This window comes from Nycticebus coucang, chromosome 24, assembly GCF_027406575.1.
Source record: "Nycticebus coucang isolate mNycCou1 chromosome 24, mNycCou1.pri, whole genome shotgun sequence".
Taxonomy (NCBI): Eukaryota; Metazoa; Chordata; class Mammalia; order Primates; family Lorisidae; genus Nycticebus; species Nycticebus coucang.
In genome coordinates, this window is record NC_069803.1 from 8,866,033 (window position 1) to 8,890,725 (window position 24,693).

Genomic DNA, 24,693 nt, shown 5'->3' on the forward strand with positions numbered 1-24,693 from the left:
TTCCGGGCTCTCAGTGTTTTGTGTGGTTGTGTATAATTAAAAGGAGAGGGACACCGGGGAGGGGGCCTGACTTCAGACAGGGTCTCCCCACGGTCAGTCCTCTGCAGAAGCCTCATCCTTCAGTGTTCAGTGTCAGTTCATCAGGAATCAGACTTTCATGAACCGACTGGCGTTAACCTAATAGGAGATTCGTGCTTGTAACAAAAAGCCAATTTATTGGCTTATCTTCACAGTCCCTGGAGGACTGATGTTTACCTGCTCCCGTAATAGGCATAGACAGCAAATGCAGTTTGAATCAGTAAGGAGTTTAGTGAGCCGAAACACTTTCACGATCTCGAGGGATAAAGAAAGCCTGGTCAATTTCTGCTGTCCCTGACAAGGAGTAGTAAGAAGGCTCACTGTTGTTATGGGACCCCCCAGTACCAGAGTCCATGTACTCTGTTGTGTAAAACTACTGTTAACACTGTGTGTCCCTGAGTCACGATGACCATTTTAGAGGTAAGTGATTTGCAGGGAATGCCAGTGACTTGTCCAAGGTCACACCGGCAGTTAAGTCCTTGAGCTTGTGCTCAAACCTGAGCATCTGATTCTACAACACTTCCTCTGTTTATTAGTGATTTTACACACTATTTTACCACATAATCCAGTAGGTTCGCTGTGCAAGAACAAAGAAAACATGCCTAGCTGTGGGTTTAAGAAAGAGAAAGCATTTATTCTGCCTGGGACTATGGAATAATGGAAAGCACTAACAGGTGACATCAACAAACTCAGCACAGTTGCATGCTCTGCCTAGCTTCTGAGAGGTGTATAGCACCGGAATATGGCAAGGGTCTGGATCCGGAAGTTGGGATCTACACCAGAGGCCATAAGCGTGCATGGCAGTACCAGCGCCAGCTTCTCTCTCCTTTGGAAATGCTGGTAGGCTCAATGCCCTACCCATTGAGCCATAGGTGCTGCCTGAGATAGGGCATTTTTAACTTGGCTGGTGGCTTCATGTCCTTGAACCTGGCAGATGGTTAGAGCGGGCATCCTCGTGTGGGTCTGGCAGGTAGTGGGAGTGTACTTTTTCTTTCTTTCTTTTTTTTTTTTTGCAGTTTTTGGCCAGGGCTGGGTGTGAACCTGCCACCTCTGGCATATGGGGCTGGTGCCCTACTCCTTTGAGTCACAGGTGCTGCCCTCTTTCTTTCTTTCTCTTTTTTAGAGACAGAGTATCACTTTGTCACCCTTGGTAGAGTGCTATGGCGTCACAGCTCACAGCATCCTCCAACTCCTGGGCTTAGGTGATTCTCTTGCCTCAGCTTCCCAAGTACCTGGGACCACAGGCACCCGCCACAACGCCTGGCTATTTTTTGTTGCAGTTTGGCCAGGGCCGGGTTTGAACCCGCCACCCTCGATATATTGGGCCAGCACCCTACTCACTGAGCCACAGGTGCCACCTGGGAATGTACTTTTTCTATTCTGAAGCATTTCCTGGCATTTGAGGTTTCCCTGCTGGACTTCTTATTTTTTCAGTTTTATTTCCGAGCAAGCTGCATCTCTGCTCTGGGTGGTCTTATGGGGCAGCCTTCTGGCTCCTGACACTCGGGAATACATCTAGCACCTTTCTGCGAGGTCTTTGTCAGTCTATGGGAAGTGTTTGCCACGCCTTCCTTCCAGGAGGTTTGGTAGTGCAGGTGGGTTGCAGCATGCGGCAGCCTTCCTGGGTGCCCCCACTGACATTCCTGGTGAGATGGGCTGGAGGAGTCAGACCCTGGGCCACAGTCCTTTTGAATTTCCTCAGGCATGTAGGCACTGGTCCTCCAGGTCTCTAAATTGCAAGGAACTTATCTGAAGGTTCTCTAGGAGCCCCTTTGCAGTAGGGGAGTCAGACCAGGGCAACAGTGCTCCTCACGGAGACCATTAGTCTCACAAACTCTCTCTCACCCCTTTCTCTGTTCTTGGCTTTGTTGGGGAATGCAATGACCATAGAATTGTCTCCATCAACCCCACTATAAATACTGCAAGTGGAGGCGAGTAATTCAAAATTACTTTGGAATTTTGTTATCTGCCCTACTAGCTCCATCTCAATACAGTTTCAGAGTATCTCTGTAGACAGTGACCATTGTCTGGCCCCTACGGTGTTGGAGAAGCACAGAAAACAAACAAGTGTGGTTTAATGGGATTATGTTACCTTTGATGTGATAGCAAAGCAATATGGGTAGATTTCCTTCTATTACAATAGTTGATCTTTTTTTGTTTAAGGGTGTTGCTCTGAGGCCCAGGCTGGGGTGTAGTGGCACAATTACAACTCACTGCAGTGTCACACTCCTGGGATCCTCCTGCCTCAGCCTCCCAAGTAACTGGGATTACAGATAAGGACCACCATGCTGGCTAATTTGTGTGTGTGTGTGTGTAGAGATGGGGTCTCTCTATGTCTCAAACTCATGGCCTCAAGGTCTCAAGAGATCCTCTCACCTCAGCCTCCCATAGGGCTGGGATTACAGGTCCAAGCTGCATGCCAGGCCCATGGTTATCCTGACTGTACTGGGTGTCTCCTGAGATTTCGCAAGTGAACCATTCTCGGGGGTGTTGATCTCTGCTGATCTCATCCATTGCATGTTCATTCCCACTGTTCTCCTCTCCAGAAGCTGAGTTAATTGTGAGGCCTGTGCTGGCATGTTGTTAACAACATGCCAGATTTAAAGACTTACTTGGGAAGTGGCAAAGAAATGGGCTTAATTGGAATGTTCAGCTGAACATGAAAAGAAGGTCCTGACCAGGCAATAGATTTATATATCAATATATCTGCTATAATCAACGCCTTTTATTTTATTTTGTTTATTTTGAGACGAGATTCTTCTAGAATTCAGTGACATCATCATAGCTCGCTGCAACTTCAAACTCCTGGGCTCAACTGATCCTCCTGCCTCAGACTCTTAGGTAGCTGAGAGTACAGGTTCCTTCCACTACACCCAGCTAAGTTTTTGTAATTTTAATTTTTGTAGAAATGAGGATCTTGATATTCACTAGCTGGTCTCCAGCTCCTGGACTCAAGTGATACTCCTGTTTTGACCTCCCAAAGTGCTGGGATTATAGGCGTAAGCTGCTTCATCTGGCCTGTTAATAAATGCTGTAATTCCTATGCTGTTTTGCTCTATGAGGTATCTTTTGGGAAGAATGTTAATTATGTAAAGACATTAGTATTTCTTATAGCTGATGTACTCATTTCCTTCCATGAAAAGATTACATATTAAATGTAGTTGATTTTTAATTTCCAGCTGAAAAAATAAGTCAATGAAATGTTGCTAGATTTAGTTTGATATAAGGGCAATGGCTTTGGAGTGTCATCATATTTAAAGAGTTGTTTAGCCAGGACTAGGAATTCTCTTTGCCTTGTCTCTGATGTATCTGCTCCCCTTTAAAACCCTCTCTGTTCCTCTGTGATACATAAAGATTAAGGAGAGAGCAAAAGTGGCTGAAATCTGGCGGCATTTCTTAGGTTAACCTTAAAAAACTGAAAGGAAGCACAGAAGTGAGAAGTAACCACAGCCAGGTACTTCCCTCCTGGCTAGTGTTGGGAGGCAGGGGATAGATTTCATTACTGCTGTTTCATCAACTGGGGACAATGAATGCTGGCCCTCATTCAGGTCTGGGCAGCTCCTCTGCCACCCAGAAGTCCTCTGAAATGGCCGGCAGCTCTGTCCTTCAGAGCAGACAACCACGTCTCACAGGCATGCAAAATAAAGCCATGTGGCTTTACTGGCGAGTCACTCATTGCCCTTAAAAATTAAAACAAAACAGGTTCGGCGCCTGTGGCTCAAGCAGCTAAGGTGTCAGCTGAGCTGGTGGGTTCAAATCTAGCCAGGCCCATCAAACAACAGTGATGTCTGGGCGTTGTGGCAGGTGCCTGTAGTCCCAGATATTTGGGAGGCTGAGGCAGGAGAATCACTTGAGCCCAGCAGTTGGAGGTTGCTGTGAGCTGTGATGCCATGGCACTCTATCCAGGGTGACAGCTTGAGGCTCTGTCTCAAAAACAAAACAAAAAACCCAACTTCAATGGCAAAATAAAGACAGCAGAACCTTTATTTTTATGGATTTTACATTCACAGTTTGATCTGCCTTATCTAGATCATTCTAGGCACAGATTGGAGTCTCCTGGCCTTTGGGAGACAGAGTGCTTGAGAGTTGCTTGCCTTCTTGGCAAGACCAATCAGCCTCTCTCTCTCAACAAATTTTGTGTTATATACTAATAGTGGTGCATATGCTGGGATGACTTAAAACTTCCTTATTAGTGAAAAAATAACCCCCCCGAAGGAAGGCAATTAACAGTGCTAAGTGGAAATGAAGACCAAGTCAAGGATTCTGAGAAACAGTAGTTATTACATGGAAGAAGATAACAATTTAAAGAAAGAAGAAAGAGTTAAGTATTGTACTAACTTGATGGGCTGGGTTTTTGTGAAATAGTACATAAACCTCCATGTCTTGAGTAAATCATATGCTGTAATAATTTGTATGTGGGAGAATTTGTGAGTGTCTCCACATACATCCCTTTCTGTGGTCAGGATCTGTTCTTTATCTGTTATACAACTGACATCTAAGAAACATTATTTATTATTATTTTTTGAGACAGTCTCACTTGGTCACCCATGGTAGAGTGCCATAGCGTCTTAGCTCACAGCAACCTCAAACTCTTGGGCTTACGCGATAATCTTGCCTCAGCCTCCCAAGTAGTTAGGACTGCAGGCGCCCATCACAATGCCCGGATATTTTTTGGACATGGGGTCTTGCTCTGGCTCAGGCTGGTCTCGAACCTGTGAGCTCAGGCAGTCCACCTGCCTCAACCTCCCAAGTGCTGGGATTACAGGCATGAGCCACGTGCTCGGCCTCTAAGAAACATTATTATGTGTGCAGCCCAGTGTCAGATGCTGGGGTCATCGTGATAAGCGAAACAGGCTCGGCCCTCATGGAGCTTGTGAGATGTGTGCACAGGATGCCATTAGGTAGGGATGGGCATGCTGACCTTAGAGTGATTAGGGAGGCCTCTATGAGGGCATGACATGTGGGGTGAGACTTGAAAGAGCCGGAAAGACGGTCTTGTAAATATAGAAGGAAGCAGAGCGAGGCAGAAATTAGAGTGAGAGACAGGGGCCAGGACACTAGGGCTTTATTAGAGTGAGAAGTGTGGACATATTCTAGGTGCCATAGGGAAATATCAATTTTTAAGCAGGGATGGCATGACCTGATTTTTATTTTGTATGGTTCTGATTTGTATTTTTGTTTTTTTTAAAGAGAGACTGTCTCACCCTCTCACCCAATCTAGAATATAGTGGGCCTCAAACTCCGGGGATCAAGTGATTTCCCCCCACCTCAGTTTCCTGAATACCTAGGATTACAGGTACATGCCACCATGCCCAGCTAATTTTTCTTTTATTATTATTATTATTATTATTATTATTTTTATTGTTAGGGATTCATTGAGGGTACAATAAGCCAGGTTACACTGACTGCAATTGTTAGGTAAAGTCCCTCTTGCAATCATGTCTTGCCCCCATAAAGTGTGACACACACCAAGGCCCCACCCCCCTCCCTCCATCCCTCTTTCTGCTTCCGCCCACATAACCTTAATTGTCATTAATTGTCCTCATATCAAAATTGAGTACATAGGATTCATGCTTCTCCATTCTTGTGGTGCTTTACTAAGAATAATGTCTTCCACTTCCATCCAGGTTAATACGAAGGATGTAAAGTCTCCCATTTTTTTTAATGGCTGAATAGTACTCCATGGTATACATATACCACAGCTGGTTAATCCATTCCTTGGTTGGTGGGCATTTAGGCTGTTTCCACATTTTGGCGATTGTAAATTGAGCTGCAATAAACAATCTAGTACAAGTGTCCTTATGATAAAAGGATTTTTTTCCTTCTGGGTAGATGCCCAGTAATGGGATTGCAGGATCAAATGGGAGATCTAGCTTGAATGCTTTGAGGTTTCTCCATACTTCCTTCCAGAAAGGTTGTACTAGTTTGCAGTCCCACCAGCAGTGTAAAAGTGTTCCCTTCTCTCCACATCCACGCCAGCATCTGCACTTTTGAGATTTTGTGATGTGGGCCATTCTCACTGGGGTTAGATGATATCTCAGGGTTGTTTTGATTTGCATTTCTCTAATACATAGAGATGATGAACATTTTTTCATGTGTTTGTTAGCCATTCGTCTGTTGTCTTTAGAGAAAGTTCTATTCATGTCACTTGCCCATTGATATATGGGATTGTTGGCTTTTTTCATGTGGATTAATTTGAGTTCTCTATAGATCCTAGTTATCAAGCTTTTGTCTGATTGAAAATATGCAAATATCCTTTCCCATTGTGTAGGTTGTCTCTTTGCTTTGGTTATTGTCTCCTTAGCTGTATAGAAGCTTTTCAGTTTAATGAAGTCCCATTTGTTTATTTTTGTTGTTGTTGCAATTGCCATGGCAGTCTTCTTCATGAAGTCTTTCCCCAGGCCAATATCTTCCAGTGTTTTTCCTATGCTTTCTTGGAGGATTTTTCTTGTTTCATGCCTTAAATTTAAGTCCTTTATCCATCTTGAATCAATTTTTGTGAGTGGGGAAAGGTGTGGGTCCAATTTCAGTCTTTTACATGTAGACATCCAGTTCTCCCAACACCATTTATTGAATAGGGAGTCTTTCCCCCAAGGTATGTTCTTGTTTGGTTTATCGAAGATTAGGTGGTTGTAAGATGTTAGTTTCATTTCTTGGTTTTCAATTCGATTCCAAGGGTCTATGTCTCTATTTTTGTGCCAGTACCATGCTGTCTTGAGCACTATGGCTTTGTAGTACAGACTAAAATCTGGTATGCTGATGCCCCCAGCTTTATTTTTGTTACTAAGAACTGCCTTAGCTATACGGGTTTTTTTCCGGTTCCATACAAAACGCAGAATCATTTTTTCCAAATCTTGAAAGTACGATGTTGGTATTTTGATAGGAATGGCATTGAATAGGTAGATTGCTTTGGGAAGTATAGACATTTTAACAATGTTGATTCTTCCCGTCCATGAGCATGGTATGTTCTTCCATTTGTTAATATCCTCTGCTATTTCCTTTCTGAGGATTTCATAGTTTTCTTTATAGAGGTCCTTCACCTCCTTCATTAGGTATATTCCTAGGTATCTCATTTTCTTTGAAACTATGGTGAAGGGAGTTGTGTCCTTAATCAGCTTCTCATCTTGACTGTTATTGGTGTATACAAAGGCTACTGACTTGTGGACATTGATTTTATATCCTGAAACATTACTGTACTTTTTGATGACTTCTAGGAGTCTTGTGGTTGAGTCTTTGGGGTTCCCTAAGTATAAGATCATGTCGTCAGCAAAGAGGGAGAGTTTGACCTCCTCTGCTCCCATTTGGATTCCCTTTATTTCCTTGTCTTGCCTAATTGTATTGGCTAGAACTTCCAGCACTACGTTGAATAGTAAAGGTGACAGAGGACAACCTTGTCTGGTTCCAGTTCTAAGAGGAAAAGCTTTCAGTTTTACTCCATTCAGTAAAATATTGGCTGTGGGTTTGTCATAGATAGCTTCAATCAGTTTTAGAAATGTGCCACCTATGCCTATACTTTTCAGTGTTCTAGTTAGAAAAGGATGCTGGATTTTATCAAATGCTTTTTCTGCATCTCTTGAGAGGATCATGTGATCTTTATTTTTGTCTCTGTTAATATGGTAGATAATGTTTATGGACTTGCGTATGTTAAACCAGCCTTGCATCCCTGGGATGAAGCCTAGGGATGAATGACTTTTTGATGATAAGCTGTAGTCTATTGGCTAGGATTTTGATGAATGACTTTTTTGATGATAAGCTGTAATCTATTGGCTAGGATTTTGTTGAGAATTTTTGCATCTATATTCATGAGTGAGATTGGTCTGAAATTCTCCTTTTTGTTTGGGTCTTTTCCTGGTTTTGGTATCAGGGTGATGTTTGCTTCATAGAATGTGTTGGGGAAGATTCCTTCTTCCTCAATTTTTTGGAATAATTTCTTCAGTACAGGAATAAACTCTTCCTTGAAGGTTTGGTAGAATTCTGGTGTGAAGCCATCTGGACCAGGGCATTTTTTGGTTGGAAGATTTTTTATTGTTTCTTTGATCTGAGTGCTTGAAATTGGTCTGTTCAGGAGCTCTATTTCTTCCTGGCTGAGTCTAGGGAGAGGGTGTGATTCCAAGTATTGATCCATTTCCTTCACATTGTCAAATTTCTGGGCATAGAGTTTCTGGTAGTATTCAGAGATGATCTCTTGTATCTCTGTGGGATGAGTTGTTATTTCCCCTTTATCATTTCTGATTGAGGTTACTAGAGATTTTAACTTTTCTATTCCTCGTTAGTCTGGCCAATGGTTTATCTATTTTATTTATTTTTTCAAAAAACCAACTCCTTGTTTCATTAATTTTCTGAATGATTCTTTTGTTTCCAATTTATTGATCTCTGATTTGATTTTGGATATTTCTTTTCTTCTACTGAATTTAGGCTTAGATTGTTCTTCTTTTTCCAATTGCATAAGATCTCTTGTGAGATTGTTGATGTGCTCTCTTTCTGTTTTTCGAATGTAGGCATCTAAAGTGATGAATTTTCCTCTCAAAACTGCTTTCTTAGTATCCCACAGGTTTTGGTAGCTTGTGTCTTCATTGTTGTTATGCTCAAGGAAGTTAATGCTTTCCTGTTTTATTTCTTCCTGCACCCATCTGTTATTCAACAGAAGATTGTTTAATTTCCATGCCTTTGGGTGGGGTCGAACATTTTTGTTAGAGTTGAGTTCCACCTTTAGTGCCTTATGGTCTGAGAAGATGCAAGGTAAAATTTCAATTCTTTTGATTCTGTTGATATTTGTTTTGTGTCCCAGGATATGATCAATTTTGGAGAATGTTCCATGGGGTGATGAGAAGAATGTATATTCTTTATCTTTGGGATGGAGTGTTCTATATGCGTCTATCAAGCACAGTTGTTCTAGGGTCTCATTGAAATCTCTTTTATCTTTGTTTAATTTCTGTTTAGAGGATCTGTGCAGCTCTGTAAGAGGAGTGCTGAAGTCCCCTGTTATTATGGTATTATCAGATATCATATTGCTCAGACTGAGTAAGGTCTGTTTCAAGAATCTGGGAGCATTTAAATTGGGTGCATAAATATTTAGAATTGAAATGTCTTCTTGGTGTATTTTTCCCTTGAGCAATATAAAGTGACCATCTTTGTCTTTTTTGACTTTAGTTGCTTTAAATCCACATGTATCTGAAAATAAGATTGCAACTCCTCTTTTCTTCTGAATTCCATTTGCCTGAAAAATTGTCTTCCAACCCTTGACTCGGAGCTTTAATTTGTCTTTTGAAGCCAGGTGTGTTTCTTGCAGACAGCAAATGGATGGCTTGTGTTTTTTAATCCAGTCAACCAATCTATGTCTCTTTGGTGGGGAATTCAAGCCATTAACATTTATTGAGATAATTGATAAGTGTGGTAGTATTCTATTCATCTTATTTGGTGAGAGTCCATTGCTTAGTTTTATCTTTTGCATCAGTGTGGAGGTTAGGTTCTGTCCTTTGATTTCTGAGTTCTTACTTTGCTGCTGATCCATTGTGGTGGTCAGTGTGCAGAACAGGTTGAAGTATTTCCTGTAGAGCTGGTATTGTTGTGGCGAATTTCCTCAATGTTTGTATATCCGTAAATGATTTGATTTCTTCGTCAATTTTTAGGCTTAGCTTAGCAGGGTACAGAATTCTGGGCTGGAAATTGTTCTGTTTAAGTAGATTAAAGGTAGATGACCATTGTCTTCTTGCTTGGAAAGTTTCATTAGAGAAGTCTGCGGTCACTCTGATGGATTTGCCCCTGTAGGTCAACTGGCGCTTACTCCTGGCAGCTTGCAGAATCTTTTCTTTTGTCTTGACTTTGGACAGGTTCATCACAATGTGTCTTGGAGAAGCTTGGTTAGATTTGAGGTGACCTGGGGTCCTATAGCCCTCTGAAAGCAGTGTGTCAGAATCTTTGGTGTTATTTGGGAAATTTTCTTTTATAATATTCTCTAGTATGGCTTCCATTCCTCTGGGTCATTCTTCTTCCCCTTCTGGAATTCCTATAACTCGTATGTTGGAATGCTTCATAAAGTCCCATAATTCTGACAGTGAACGTTCTGCTTTCTCTCTCGTTTTCTGCCTCTTTTACTATCTGAGTTATCTCAAGAACTTTGTCTTCTACCTCTGAAATTCTTTCTTCTGCATGGTCTAACCTGTTGCTGATACTTTCCATTGCATCTTTAAGTTCCCTAATGGACCGTTTCAGTTCCTTCAGCTCTGCTATATCCTTTTTATATTCTTCATATCGTTCATCTCTGATTTGATTCTGTTTTTGGATTTCCTTTTGGTTATTTTCCACTTTATTAGCAGTTTCCTTCATTGTTTCCATCATTTCTTTCATTGTTTTCAACATGTGTATTCTAAATTCCCTTTCTGTCATTCTTAACATTTCTGTATAGGTGGAATCCTCTGCAGTAGGTACCTCATGGTCCCTTGGCGGGGTTGTTCTGGAGTGGTTCTTCATGTTGCCTGGAGTTTTCTGCTGATTCTTCCTCATGAGTGATTTCTTTTATCTATTTCCTTGCCCTAATTTTCCTTTCACTTCCTCTTGCTCTTTAAGTTCTCGTGCCTGTGGACTAAGGGTTACAGGACCAGAATGGTGAGAAGGTTGAAGAGCAAAAAAGGGATGAAAGAAAGGAGGACCGAGTGATAAGAAAAAAAAAGAAAAATAGAGAAAGGAGATGGGGTGGGTAAAAGGAATATTGACAAAAAGAAGAGAGGCACAGAAAGAGGGAGACAGAGCAACATAGGTGTACAGTAGGGTACTTTGACACAACCTTAAAAAGACCCCACCTTCTGGGGTTGCCCAGTTGGGTGGTTCCCTTGAGGTCAGCAGCTCTTTCCTAACCTGTTCAGACACAGTTCCCCACCTCCACCAAGTAGAGAGGAAAGACAAAAATGCTATAAATCAAACCAAAACAAGCAAACAGGAAACTTTATGGGATAAAATTGGGTGGAAAACCAAATAGTAGCAGTAGAAACACTAGCAAAAATGAAGTTCTAATTATTGAAAAAGGCAGCTATGGGAAATTATAATTAAACTAGAAAAATTGAGAAAGAAAAAGGATCTGTATGGAAAAGGTTGAACTTAAAAAACAGAACAACATCAACAACATCAAAATAAACAAAAAAACCCCAACCAAACCAAAAAAAAAAAAAAACAAAAAACAAAAACACAACCAAAAACAAAGCAGTATGTATATGTTATTGAATATTGTCTGGGCAACACGTGGTCTTCTGGGGTATGAGATGTTAATCATAGTTCTGATACGACGGGAGGCTACTGATTTCTCAAACCCCAGCAGGTAGACACCCTTAATCTTTCTTCAGCCCACTTAAAAGGCACTTTGAACTTGTTCACTTGCTGAGCAGAAACTTTCCCAGGAAAGTGCTTGTCACTGGAATCACTGCTGAAGTGCCTATCCACTTACCCAGTGTGCCAAAACTGGTCTCACTGTGACCCTGAGGGTTAGGGCTGCAAGGTGGCTCAGACCCCGCCCTTAGGCTACTTGGTCCGTGGGTTACCAGCTGCCACCCGATTCTAGCTCCTCGACCCTGAGGGCGGAGCTTGCCGGTGCAGATGGCTCACAATGGCTCCCTGTGACCCACACCCAAACACTATTAGCTCCATCTGGCTCAGCGGCTCAGACTGGGGCCCTAGACAATGGCCAAAGTTCTCCGCACGCCCGCTCAGGCTCTCCCCAAGGCAGTTCAACTGAGTGCCAAGTCCAAAGACACCAAAACAGTTCACAGGTAAGGTCTTTCTGGTTTGCAGTCTCGCTGCTAATGAACTTACAGTTGTGGGTGGGTTTAGACGGATTGAACACACGCAACCACTTGCCGGTTTTCCACTATTGTAGTCCTCCTCTTGGGGTCCAGAAGTCTCTCGCTGAGTCCCTGTGTCCTCACAGGGGTGATGATAGGCAGATCCCACCAGCCAGAGATGCCTGGAGTCCTATCTCCCCAGACTCACAGTGCCCAGATGCAAGGAAGGTATTACTCGGCCGCCATCTTGCTCCGCCTAATTTTTCTTATGTTTTATAGAGGTGGGGTCTCATTGTGTTACCATGCTGGTCTTGAACTCCTGGACGCAAGTGATTCTCCCACCATGGCTCCCCAAAGTGCTGGGATTATTTATTTATTTTTTTTGTAGAGGCAGAGTCTCACTTTATGGCCCTCTGTAGAGTGCCATGGCATCACACAGCTCACAGCAACCTCTAACTCCTGGGCTTAAGCGATTCTCTTGCCTCAGCCTCCCGAGCAGCTGGGACTACAGGCGCCCACCACAACGCCCAGCTATTTTTTTTTTTTTTTTTTTTGGGTTACAGTTCAGCCGGGGCTGGGTTTGAAACCGCCACCCTTGGTATATGGGGCCGGCGCCCTACCGACTGAGCCACAGGCACCGCCCCGGGATTGTGTTTTAAAAGACCTTTGGATTTTCTTTCTTTCTTTTTTTTTTTTTTGCAGTTTTTAGCCAGGGGCTGGGTTTGAACCTGCCACTTCCAGCCTATGGGGCTGGCACCCTGCTCCTTTGAGCCACAGGCGCTGCCCATATTTTATTTCCTTTTTTAAAAAAATAGTATCTGGTTTTATTTATTTATTTATTTTTTTGAGACAGAGCCTCAAGCTGTCACCCTAGGTAGAGTGCCATGGCATCATAGCTCACAACAACCTCCAACTTGAGCTGAAGCGATCCTCTTGCCTCAGTTTTTCTATTTTCAGTAGAGATGGGGTCTTGCTTTTGCTCAGGCTGGTCTCAAACTAATGAGTTCAAGCAATCCAACTGCCTCAGCCTCCCAGAGTGCTAGGATTAGAGGCGTGAGCCACCGTGGGAGCCAATCTCTGAATTTTCCATAGAGAACAGATTGGAACATGAACATAGTAGCGAGATTTTATTAAGATAAGCAGAAATGGCTTACGCAGCATGGCCGGCAACATTAGTTAGCGCTTGCTCTACCCTCTTGTAGTCCGCTGGTTCTCTAACGGGGAACCAGCGGACTACAAGAGACTGAATTGTATCTGCCTCTATTTCCAATAGACTCACGTTCAACTATCACTCACAAAAAGAAGCCAGGAAAATTTTATTAGTTCATTTTTAAAAAAAGTTAATATAAAATTATAACAAAAAAAGGAACCTGAACTTTAGTGACACAGCTGGCACAATCCGCAATCCACAGCGGCGGGAGAAGAGGTTGAATTTAGGTGATTTTTCTGTGGTTGTTGGTTGTTCACTAGTCTCACCGTGGTAGAAGCTGCACATTTTTTGAAGGGACACAGAGGCTGCTGGAGGTTTGGTTCTCCTGGCAGCAAACTGATGCAAGGATCTGGGGATCTTGACACTGTCCCGAGATCTCAGTGGAACATGCTTTTGAAGGATGTGCAATGTTCAATCATGAGTGTGACAAAAACTGACAAGCAAGAAGCTTGTGTACTCAGGGAGAATAGCATGTTTGTCTCCAAGAGACGTTTCATTTCGAAGACATGTGGCACCACCCTCTTGCTGAAAGTATTGGTTTCTCTGTTGAAGCATTCTGGGGATTACAGTGTGTTTGACTCAATTCAAAGCTTCTTTTATTCTCGTAAAAATTTCATGAAGTCGGCTCTGCGCCTGTAGCTCAAACAGCTAAGGCGCCAGCCACATACACCAGAGCTGGCAGGTTCGAATCCAGCCTGGGCCTGACGGCCAAAAAATAGCCAGGTGTTGTGGCGGGTGCCTGTAATCCCAGCTACTTGGGAGGCTAAGGCAAGAGAATTGCTTAAGTCCAAGAGTTGGAGGTTGCTGTGAGCTGTGACACCATGGCCTTCTACCCAGGGCAGCAGCTTGATACTCTGTCTCAAAAAAGAAAAAAAAAAAAAAAGAATTTCATGAAGCCTTCTGTTCAAGGGGACCCACACTGGAATTTCCAGGAAGAAATAAGAGTTTCTGAATGCAGTTTTCCCAAATGGAGCAGCATATTGTATGGGACATATGGATTCGGACTGTTGGTACTTATATACTCTGGATTTCCCAGAGCATCGAGTAATCAGTCAGCCAGATCAAACCCTGGAAATTCTGATGAGTGAGCTTGACCCAGTAGTTAAGGACCAGTTCTACATGAAAGATGGTGTTACTGCAAAGGATGTCACTTGTGAGACCGGAACTCGTGACCTGATACCAGGTTCTGTCATTGATGCCACATTGTTCAATACTTGTGGGTATTCAATGAATGGAATGAAATCGGATGGAACTTATTGGACTATTCACATCACTTCAGACCAGAGTTTTCTTTCTTTTTTTTTTTTTTTTTGTAGAGACAGAGTCTCACTTTATGGCCCTCGGTAGAGTGCCGTGGCGTCACATAGCTCACAGCAACCTCCAACTCCTGGGCTTAAGCGATTCTCTTGCCTCAGGAGTTTTCTTATGTTAGCTTTGAAACAGACTTAAGTCAGACCTCCTATGATGACCTGATCAGGATAGTTGTAGAAGTCTTCAAGCCAGGAAAATATGAGACTACCTTGTTTGTTAATCAGAGTTCTAAGTGTCGCACAGTGCTTTCTTTACCCCAGAAGATTGAAGGCTTTAAACGTCTTGATTGTCAAAGTGCTATGTTCAGTGATTGCAGTTTTGTTTTTACCAGTTTTGCTAAGAAGCAGCAACAATAGCAGAGTTGATTAAGAAAAATGAAGAAAAAACACAAAAAAAGAACACATGTAGAAGGCCTTCTAGATGTTAATACCAGGGGCTGTGCTTTCCGTAACCACCAACTTGTAGTTGCAGAAATCCCTAGATGTAATGATAGTGTGATCATTTTGAATTGTATGCATTACTATATCAGAGTTAGATATCTTGCATGAATGCCGTCTTCTGTGTTTAGGTGCTCTATGCCACTCTTGCTGTGAAATTGAAGTGCACGTAGAAAAAACCTTTTACTATATGAAAGTTCACAACACTTGTGAAAACAATTCAATTTGGTTTATGCATAGTGTAATATTTCTTCAGGTAGCCTCCAAAATTCCCCACAGACAAGGCTTTCATCCTCATCAGGTGTTAGCCTCAGCCTCACCATCTGGGACTGTTCCATTAAATTGCTGCCAGAATGTTACATCCACTTACCTCCACTTTCTAGAGCTTATTATTTACTAATGTTACTGGGACAATTTCTACTTCATACAGATGTTTTGTGCAACAACAATTTTTTTTTTTTTTTGAGACAGAGTCTCAGTATGTTGCCCTCGGTAGAGGGCTATGACGTCACAGCTCACAGCAACCTCCAACTCTTGGGCTTACGCAATTCTCTTGTCTCAGCCTCCCAAGTAGCTGGGACTACAGGCGCTAGTTTTTTTGTTGTTGCTGTTGTCATTGTTCTTTTTTTTTTTTTTTTCAGCTGGTCCGGCCAGGGTTCGAACCCACCAGCCTTGGTGTACGTGGCCAGCACCCTACTGACTGAGCTACAGGTGCCATGCAGCAACAGCAATTATTAAAATTTTTCTTCCACACACACTAATAATAAGCAGAAATGATGGTGCCCTGGGTTAGGTGGGTTAGGTGGGGGGGCAGTGGAGAAACAAATGGATAGATCTGAGATGTCATTTGAAGGTAAAATGTATGTCTGGCTGACGGTTTGATAGTTTCTGCTTTCCTGTATGCAGGAAAAATTCACTGTGCATATTCGTTTAACTTCTCAGCCTCTCAGACACTCTGTTCAGCCTCATGTTATCAACGTGGCACAGCTGATAACATGGAAATCAGAACTCTGATTTACTTTTACTTTACAAAAGTAAATAGTTACTTATTTCCTTCTGTGTGAGTGAAAAAAATTGTCATCCAGTTGTTGATTTCTAAATATTTTGCTTCTCCAGGCAAGCCACTGACATCTCCGTATTTTACTTTGCTGAGTGCGGGCAGCTACATTTGACGTCCAAATCACTGTAACTACATATTTCAGTTGCATGTGAGAACCAGTGATTTTAATCTAAGTGTGCACCTGGTAGGCAGTCGTATAATTCACAGTCAAACAAAAAAGTTTGCATCCAAAAATATAAATACAGATTCCTTGGAGTCTTTTTTTAAACTGATGAAACCATTGGCATTTAACCAGTTAGTCTAGGACAGTGAGACCCACAGGAACTGTATTAAAGGACCGCAGCATTAGGAAGGTTGAGAATAAGTGGTCTAGGAGAAGAACAACTAAAATCACTTATATGGTTTTTTCCCTCCCAGCAGGAGTCTTTGGAAGCAGGCAATCCTGTTTTTGCTTTTGCTTTTCCTTTTTAATGGAATCTCCTTGCTCTGTAAGTTATGCCTCAGCTCACCTTTTATTTTGTCAATGTTCCCTGAGCTTGGAGCTTGAGCTCCACTGGGATACAGCTCAGGGCAGCCAGAGTGAGGGGAAAGGGAATCGATGCTGGGAAGGAGGAAGGCCCACAGGACAGTCCCCTCCCCTCCCCTCCCCTCCCCTCCTCTCCCCTTCCTTCCCTTCCCTTCCTTTCTTCCTGTCTCACTATGTCGCCCTTTGTAGAGTGCTATAGTGTCACACCTTACAGGAACCTCCAACTCTTAGTTGGGAATACAGGTGCCCTCCACAATACCCAGCTATTTTTTGGTTGCAGTTGTCATTGTTGTTTAGCAGGCCCAGGCCAGGTGTATGTGGCTGGCACCCTCCCCACTGAGCTACGGGCACCGCCAACACAGTCTGCTTTCACCAGAAACAAAATTGTGACAAATCTCTGGAAAGGCCATAAGGAAACACATGTCTCAGAACTAGAAAGAATAAGAAAAATTTATTTTTCAGTTCCTCCCTGTCTCCTTCCTGCTTTTCCTTTGGTCAGAGTTTGCCCCAGTGCCTTGGTTCATGCTGTTTGGTCCCTTGGGCAGCTGCCAGGAAAACTAGATTCAGTGCAGCTCTAGCCAGTGTGCTGAGCCAGCCTTTTGGCATCTGGATCTTGGGCAGTGGCAAGGAAGCCCCCTGCAGGTGGTCTGGCCCTATTAGGTGTGCAGGAGCTCCTCTGTGAGCCAGGAGCAGCCCGCAATGCTCCCAGCAGGAGTGGCACCATTATGGAAGGGAGGAACGTGCACCAGTGAGCCTGGGACCTGGGGAGAGTGGGAACCTCCTCTCTTGGGCCTGTGCTGATGCCAGGTGGTCTTCCTGGAAGCAGCGGCAACACCAGGTGGGAAAGCCAAGGTCTGATGCCCTCACAGGCCCTCTACAATTTCCACAGGTGGGCATGAGTGACAATAGGAAAGAAAAAGAGATGACTAAATCTCTTGCTTTTTTTGTTTTTTTAAAACCCATAGAGCTGAACTAAACACCAGGCTTTGACTGTCAGGGTCATTGAAGAGGAAGTGGCCTTCCTGCTGGCCTTTCTGGCTGCATGAATATTTTTGGAAAGAATGATCAATGAATGATTTTTTTTTTTTTATTGTTGGGGATTCATTGAGGGTACAATAAGCCAGGTTACATTGATTGCATTTGTTAAGTAAAGTCCCTCTTGCAACCTTGTCTTGCCCCCAAAAGGTGTGGCACACACCAAGGCCCCACCCCCTCCCTCCTTCCCTCTCTCTACTCTTCCTTTCCCCACCCCTCCCTCCTTCTTTCTCTCTCTGCTTTCCCCTTCCCCCACCCACACCGTCACCTTGTCATTAATTGTCCTCATATCAAAATTGACTACATAGGATTCATGCTTCTCCATTCTTGTGATGCTTTACTAAGAATAATGTCTTCCACTTCCATCTAGGTTAATACGAAGGATGTAAAGTCTCCATTTTTTAAATGGCTGAATACTATTCCATGGTGTACATATACCATAGCTTGTTAATCCATTCCTGGGTTGGTGGGCATTTAGGCTGTTTCCACATTTTGGCGATTGTAAATTGAGCTGCAATAAACAGTCTAGTACAAGTGTCCTTATGATAAAAGGATTTTTTTCCCTCTGGGTAGATGCCCAGTAATGGGATTGTGGGATCAAATGGGAGGTCTAGCTTGAGTGCTTTGAGGTTTCTCCATACTTCCTTCCAGAAAGGTTGTACCAGGTTGCAATCCCACCAGCAGTGTAAAAGTGTTCCCTTCTCTCCACATCCACACCAGCATGTACAGTTTTGAGATTTTGTGATGTGGGCCATTCTCGCTGGGGTTAGATGGTATCTCAGGGTGGTTTTGATTTTCATTTCTCTAATAGATAGGGATGATGAACATTTTTTCATAGGTTTGTTAGCCATTCGTCTGTCTTCTTTAGAGAAGGTTCTATTCATGTCTCTTGCCCATTGATATATGGGATTGTTGGCTTTTTTCATGTGGATTAATTTGAGTTCTCTATAGATCCTAGTTATCAAGCTTTTGTCTGATTGAAAATATGCAAATATCCTTTCCCATTGTGTAGGTTGTCTATTTGCTTTAGTTGTTGTCTCCTTAGCTGTACAGAAGCTTTTCAGTTTCATTAAGTCCCATTTGTTTATTTTTGTTGTTGTTGCAATTGCCATGGAAGTCTTCTTCATGAAGTCTTTCCCCAGGCCAATATCTTCCAGTGTTTTTCCTATGCTTTCTTTGAGGATTTTTATTGTTTCATACCTTAAATTTAAGTCCTTTATCCGTCTCGAATCAATTTTTGTGAGTGGGGAAAGGTGTGGGTCCAGTTTCAGTCTTTTACATGTGGATATCCAGTTCTCCCAACACCATTTATTGAATAGGGAGTCTTTTCCCCAAGGTATGTTCTTGTTTGGTTTATCAAAGATCAGGTGGTTGTAAGATGTTAGTTTTATTTCCTGGTTTTCTATTCGATTCCAAGTGTCTATGTCTCTATTTTTGTGCCAGTACCATGCTGTCTTGACCACTATGGCTTTGTAGTACAGCCTAAAATCTGGTATGGTGATGCCCCCAGCCTTATTTTTATTACTAAGAACTGCCTTAGCTATACGGGTTTTTTTCTGGTTCCATACAAAACGCAGAATCATTTTTTCCAAATCTTGAAAGTATGATGTTGGTATTTTAATAGGAGTGGCATTGAATAGGTAAATTGCTTTGGGAATTACAAGCATTTTTAACAATATTGATTCTTCCCATCCAGGAGCATGGTATGTTCTTCCATTTGTTAATATCCTCTGCTATTTCCTTTCTGAGGATTTCATAATTTTCTTTATAGAAGTCCTTCACCTCCTTCTAGGTATATTAGGTATATTCCTAGCTATTTCATTTTTTTTAAAACTATGGTGAAGGGAGTTGTGTCCTTAATTAGCTTCATATCTTGACTGTTATTGGCGTATACAAAGGCTATTGACTTGTGGACATTGATTTTATATCCTGAGACATTACTGTATTTTTTGATGACTTCCAGGAGTCTTGTGGCTGAGTCTTTGGGATTCTCTAAGTACCCTGTTTCCCTGAAAATAAGACAGTGTCTTATTTTGAAATGTGCTCCCAAAGACGCGCTAGGTCTTATTTTCAGGGGACGTCTTATCTTTCCTGTAAGCAGGTCTTATTTTCGGGGAAACAGGGTATAAGATCATGTCATCAGCAAAAAGGGAGAGTTTGACCTCCTCTGCTCTCATTTGGATTCCCTTTATTTCCTTGTCTGGCCTAATTGTATTGGCTAGACCTTCCAGCACTATGCTGAATAGTAAAGGTGACAGAGGACAACCTTGTCTGGTCCAGTTCTAAGAGCAAAAGCTTTCAAGTTTACTCCATTTAGTAAAATATTGGCTGTGGGTTTGTCATAGATAGCTTCAATCAGTTTTAGAAATGTGCCACCTATGTCTATACTCTTCAGTGTTCTAATTAGAAAAGGATGCTGGATTTTATCCAATGCTTTTTCTGCATCTATTGCGAGGATCATATGATCTTTATTTTTGCCTCTGTTAATACTGTGGATAACGTTTATGGACTTGCGTATGTTAAACCAGCCTTGCACCCCTGGGATGAAACCTACTTGATCATGATGTATAACTTTTTTGATGATAAGCTGTAATCTATTGGCTAGGATTTTTTTTGAGAATTTTTGCATCTATATTCATGAGTGAAATTGGTCTGAAATTCTCCTTTTAGTTAGGTCTTTTCCTGGTTTTGGTATCAGGGTGATGTTTGCTTCATAGAATGTGTTGGGAAAGATTCCTTCCTTCTCAATTTTTTGAAATAATTTCTGCAGTACAGGAATAAGCTCTTCCTTGAAGGTTTGATAGAATTCTGGTGTGAAGCCATCTGGACCAGGGCATTTTTTGGTTGGAAGCTTTTTTATTGTTTCTTTAATCTGTTCAGGAGCTCTATTTCTTCCTGGCTAAGTCTAGGGAGAGGGTGTGATTCCAAATATTGATCCATTTCCTTCACATTGTCAAATTTCTGGGCATAGAGTTTCTGGTAGTATTCAGAGATGATCTCTTGTATCTCTGTGGGATCAGTTGTTATTTCCCCTTTATCATTTCTGATTGAGGTTACTAGAGATTTTACTTTTCTATTTCTAGTTAGTCTGGCCAATGGTTTATCTATTTTATTTATTTTTTCAAAAAACCAACTTCTTGTTTCATTAGTTTTCTAATGATTCTTTTGTTTTCAATTTCATTGATCTGTGATTTAATTTTGGATATTTCTTTTCTTCTACTGGGTGTAGGCTTAGATTATTCTTCTTTTTCCAATTCCATAAGATGGCTTGTGAATTTGTTGATGGACTCTCTGTTTTTCAAATCTAGGCATCTAAAGTGATAAATTTTTCTCTCAAAACTGCTTTTTGCAGTATTTCACAGGTTTTGGTAGCTTGTGTCTTCATTGTTGTTATGCTCAAGGAAGTTAATGATTTTCTGTTTTATTTCTTCCTGCACCCATCTGTTATTCAACAGAAGGTTGTTTAATTTCCATGCCTTTGTGTGGGGTCGAACATTTTTATTGGAGTTGAGTTCTACCTTTAGTGCCTTATGGTCTGAGAAGATACAAGGTAAAATTTCAATTCTTTTTATTCTATTGATATTTGTTTTGTGTCCCAGGATATGATCGATTTTGGAGAATGTTCCATGGGGTGATGAGAGGAACGTATATTCTTTATTTTTGGTATGGAGTGTTCTATATGTGTCTATGAAGCACAGTTCAATGAATCATTTTGAAATGCTTTTAAAGCTACTAGGAAATTTAGCAAAATTTAAAGGAGCCATGCCAATTTCCTTTACAGGGCTTATTTAGAGACCTCCCTTATTCTATTTATCTTTCTGAAAATCATTTTATATTTTAAAAAATGTAAATGGAATTAGTTAAAAAATTTTAATTTGTGTTTATGATAGCTAACATGTTACAATCTGGGTATAACTTTATCATAGGTTGAACTTTTGTTTTAATAGTTTGAGATTCATTGAGGGTACAAAGAATTAGGTTACCCTGATTGCGTTTGTTGGGTAGAGGCCCTCTTGTAATTGTGTCCCGCCCCCAGTTATACTTCTCATGTATTCTAGCAGCACAATTTTTAACATCCTGAGGCTTTTGTGTGGGCAGCAGGTTTGGAAATTCTGCCCAGCAGGTGCTGTGAGGTAAAAAGAGCACCGATCTGCAGATCACGGTCCAGGTTTGTGGTCAGTCTGACTCTAATACTCGTCACGTAACCTGAGTGATTTCCTGGAGTTCCCAGGCCAAATGTCCACCCTAATCACCTGCAACGATTAAGAGAGAGGGAGCTTTCGTTTCCCACCTATGCCAAATCAGCCTCTCTGGGAATGAGGTCCGGGAATCTATTCCCCGCCCCCCCCCACATGAAAATTTTACTTTTTTTTTTTTATTAATTTTAAATCATAGCTGTGTACATTAATGTGATCATGGGATACCATACATTGGTTTTATAAACAGTTTGATGCATTTTCATCACACTGGTTAATATGGCCTTCCTGGCATTTTCTTTTTTTTCTTTTTTAAATTTTTTTTTATTTTTTGCCTTTTTTTATTTGTAGCAAATATTTAGCTCTTTATTTTTATGATAAATTACATGTTTTTCTTTTACAAAACATTGAGACTCTGTGGCGGGGGGGGTGGGGTGGGGTGGGGAGACAGCAGCATGCTTCTTATCTTTTTTTTTTTTAACTGTAGAATTATCTTTTTTTTTAGAGACAGAGTCTCACTGTCACCCTTGGTAGAGTGCCATGGCGTCACAGTTCACAGCAACCTCCAACTCCTGGGCTTAGGCAATTCTCTTGCCTCAGCCTCCCGAGTAGCTGGGACTACAGGCGCCCGCCACAACGCCCGGCTATTTTTTGGTTGCAGTTTGGCCGGGGCCAGGTTTGAACCCGCCACCCTCGGTATATGGGGCCGGCGCCATACCGACTGAGCCACAGGCGCCACCCCCAACTTTTTTTTTTTATTGGTAGAGACAGAGTCTCACTGTACCGCCCTGGGTAGAGTGCCATGATGTCACAGGACTCACAGCAACCTCCAGCTCTTGGGCTTCCGCGATTCTCCTGCCTCAGCCTCCTGAGCAGCTGGGACTACAGGCGCCCGCCACAACGCCCGGCTATTTTTTGGTTGCAGTTCAGCCGGGGCTGGGTTTGAACCCGCCACCCTTGGTATATGGGGCCGGCGCCCTACTCACTGAGCCACAGGCGCCACCCTTGGCATTTTCTTAGTTATTGTGTTAAGACAGTTATATTCTACATTTGCTAAGTTTCCCATGTACCCTTGTAAGATGCACCGCAGGTGTAATCCCACCTATCACCCTCCCTCCCCTCCCTCTCCCCCTTCCCCATATTCTTAGGTTGTAACTGGGTTATAGCTTTCATATGAAAGCCAAAAATTAGTTTCATAGTAGGGCTGAGTACGTTGGCTACTTTTTCTTCATTCTTGAGATACTTTACTAAGAAGAATATGTTCCAGCTCCATCCATGTAAACATGAACAAGGTAAAGTCTCCATCTTTATTTAAGGCTGCATAATATTCCATGGTGTACATATACCACAGTTTATTAATCCATTTGTGGATTGATGGGCACTTGGGCTTTTTCCATGACTTAGCAATTGTGAATTGGGCTGCAATAAACATTCTGGTGCAAATATCTTTGTTGTAATGTGATTTTTGGTCTTCTGGGTATATAGCTAGTAGAGGAATTATAGGATTGAATGGCAGGTCTATTTTTAGATCTCTAAGTGTTCTCCAAACATCTTTCCAAAAGGAATGTATTAATTTGCATTCCCACCAGCAGTGCATAAGTGTTCCCTTTTCTCCACATCCATGCCAACATCTCTGGTCTTGGGATTTTGCGATATGGGCTAATCTTACTGGAGTTAGATGGTATCTCAAGGTAGTTTTGATTTGCATTTCTCTGAAAGATGATGAGCATTTTTTTCATATGTCTGTAGGCCGTGCACCTGTCTTCTTCAGAGAAGTTTCTCTTCAAGTCCCTTGCTCAGCCTGCAATGGGATCACTTGTCCTTCTCTTGCTTATACTTTTGAGTTCTCTGTGGATTCTGGTTATTAAACCTTTGTCGGAGACATAACCTGCAAATATCTTCTCCCATTCTGAGGGCTGTCTGCTTGCTTTGGGAATTTGTTTTTTTCCTCATGGAGCTTCCCAGGTGCTAACGGTGTGCGGAGGTGTTAGGGACAGTTTCTAGGTGATCTGTCCAGTGGCTTCCAGTGGCTAGTATTTTATGACTTAATATAAAATCTCTAAGTTTTATCATGGGAATTTATAGATGTATCTTTGGTTTTCTCTTCCACTGTTGCACATATATGCCTGCAATTTATTTTGTGCTAGCCTTGATTGGTAACAAGATATCCGATTACAGCATTATGCCTGTGGGAAAATAGAATCCTCTTCAAGAATTTGCTTTCTGGTAATGCCGGTAGCTCAGTGCGTAGGGCACAGGCCACATATACCCAGGCTGGCGAGTTCAAACCCAGCCTGGGCCAGCTAAACAGCAATGACAATTGCAGCAAAAAAATAGCTGGGCCACTACTCTTATCATTTTTTTACTGACCTGGTGAGGCGGGGGTTGGGTGGGGATGGAGGGCGCGACCCACTCCAGGGACAGTGCCAGGTGGAGAGTTTGACTGGGTGGCACACCTGTTAAAGGTTAACACAGGTGTCCTAAGGTGAACTCAGGGAGGACAGAAACCTCCTATAGAGGAGAAGGGCAAAAGCTCGCTTGATCTTGATTTTCAGTACGAATACAGACCATGAAAGCGGGGCCTCACGATCCTTCTGACCCTTTTGGGTTTTAAGTAGGAGGTGTCAGAAAAGTTACTTAAAAAAAAAAAATAGCTGGGCATTGTGGCAGGCACCTGTAGTCCCAGCTACTTGGGAAGCTGAGGCAAGAGAATCGCTTAAGCCCAAGAGTTGGAGGTTGCTGTGAACTGTGCCGCCACAGCACTCTATCTGGGGCAGTGTTTCTCAAACTTCCTAATGCCTCCTAATGCTGCGACCCTTTAATACAGTTCCTCATGTTGTGGTGACCCCCACCATAAAATTATTTTAATTGCTACTTCATAACTGTAATTTTGCTACTGTTATGAATTGTGATGTAAATATCTGATATGTAGGATGTATTTTCATTGTTACAAAGGGGTTTGTGACCCACAGGTTGGGAACCGCTGACCTAGTGTGACATGCTGAGACTTTGTCTCAAAAAAAAAAAAAAAAGAATTTGCTTCTAATGAAGTTTCCAAGAATGTTTTGT

The 24,693-nt window shown here is 42.2% G+C and overlaps 2 protein-coding genes across 6 annotated transcripts in view; both read left to right on the forward strand.

The window, feature by feature from the left end:
• Positions 1-24,693, forward strand: part of FUT10 (fucosyltransferase 10) — a 427,469-nt gene that overhangs the window by 14,968 nt on the left and 387,808 nt on the right. The window lies entirely within an intron of this gene.
• On the forward strand, positions 13,399-14,726 carry LOC128576494 (S-adenosylmethionine decarboxylase proenzyme 1-like). Its single transcript, XM_053578692.1, has 3 exons — positions 13,399-13,432; positions 14,069-14,344; positions 14,458-14,726. Exons 1-3 carry the CDS (start codon positions 13,399-13,401, stop codon positions 14,724-14,726), a joined length of 579 nt encoding a protein of 192 aa, XP_053434667.1.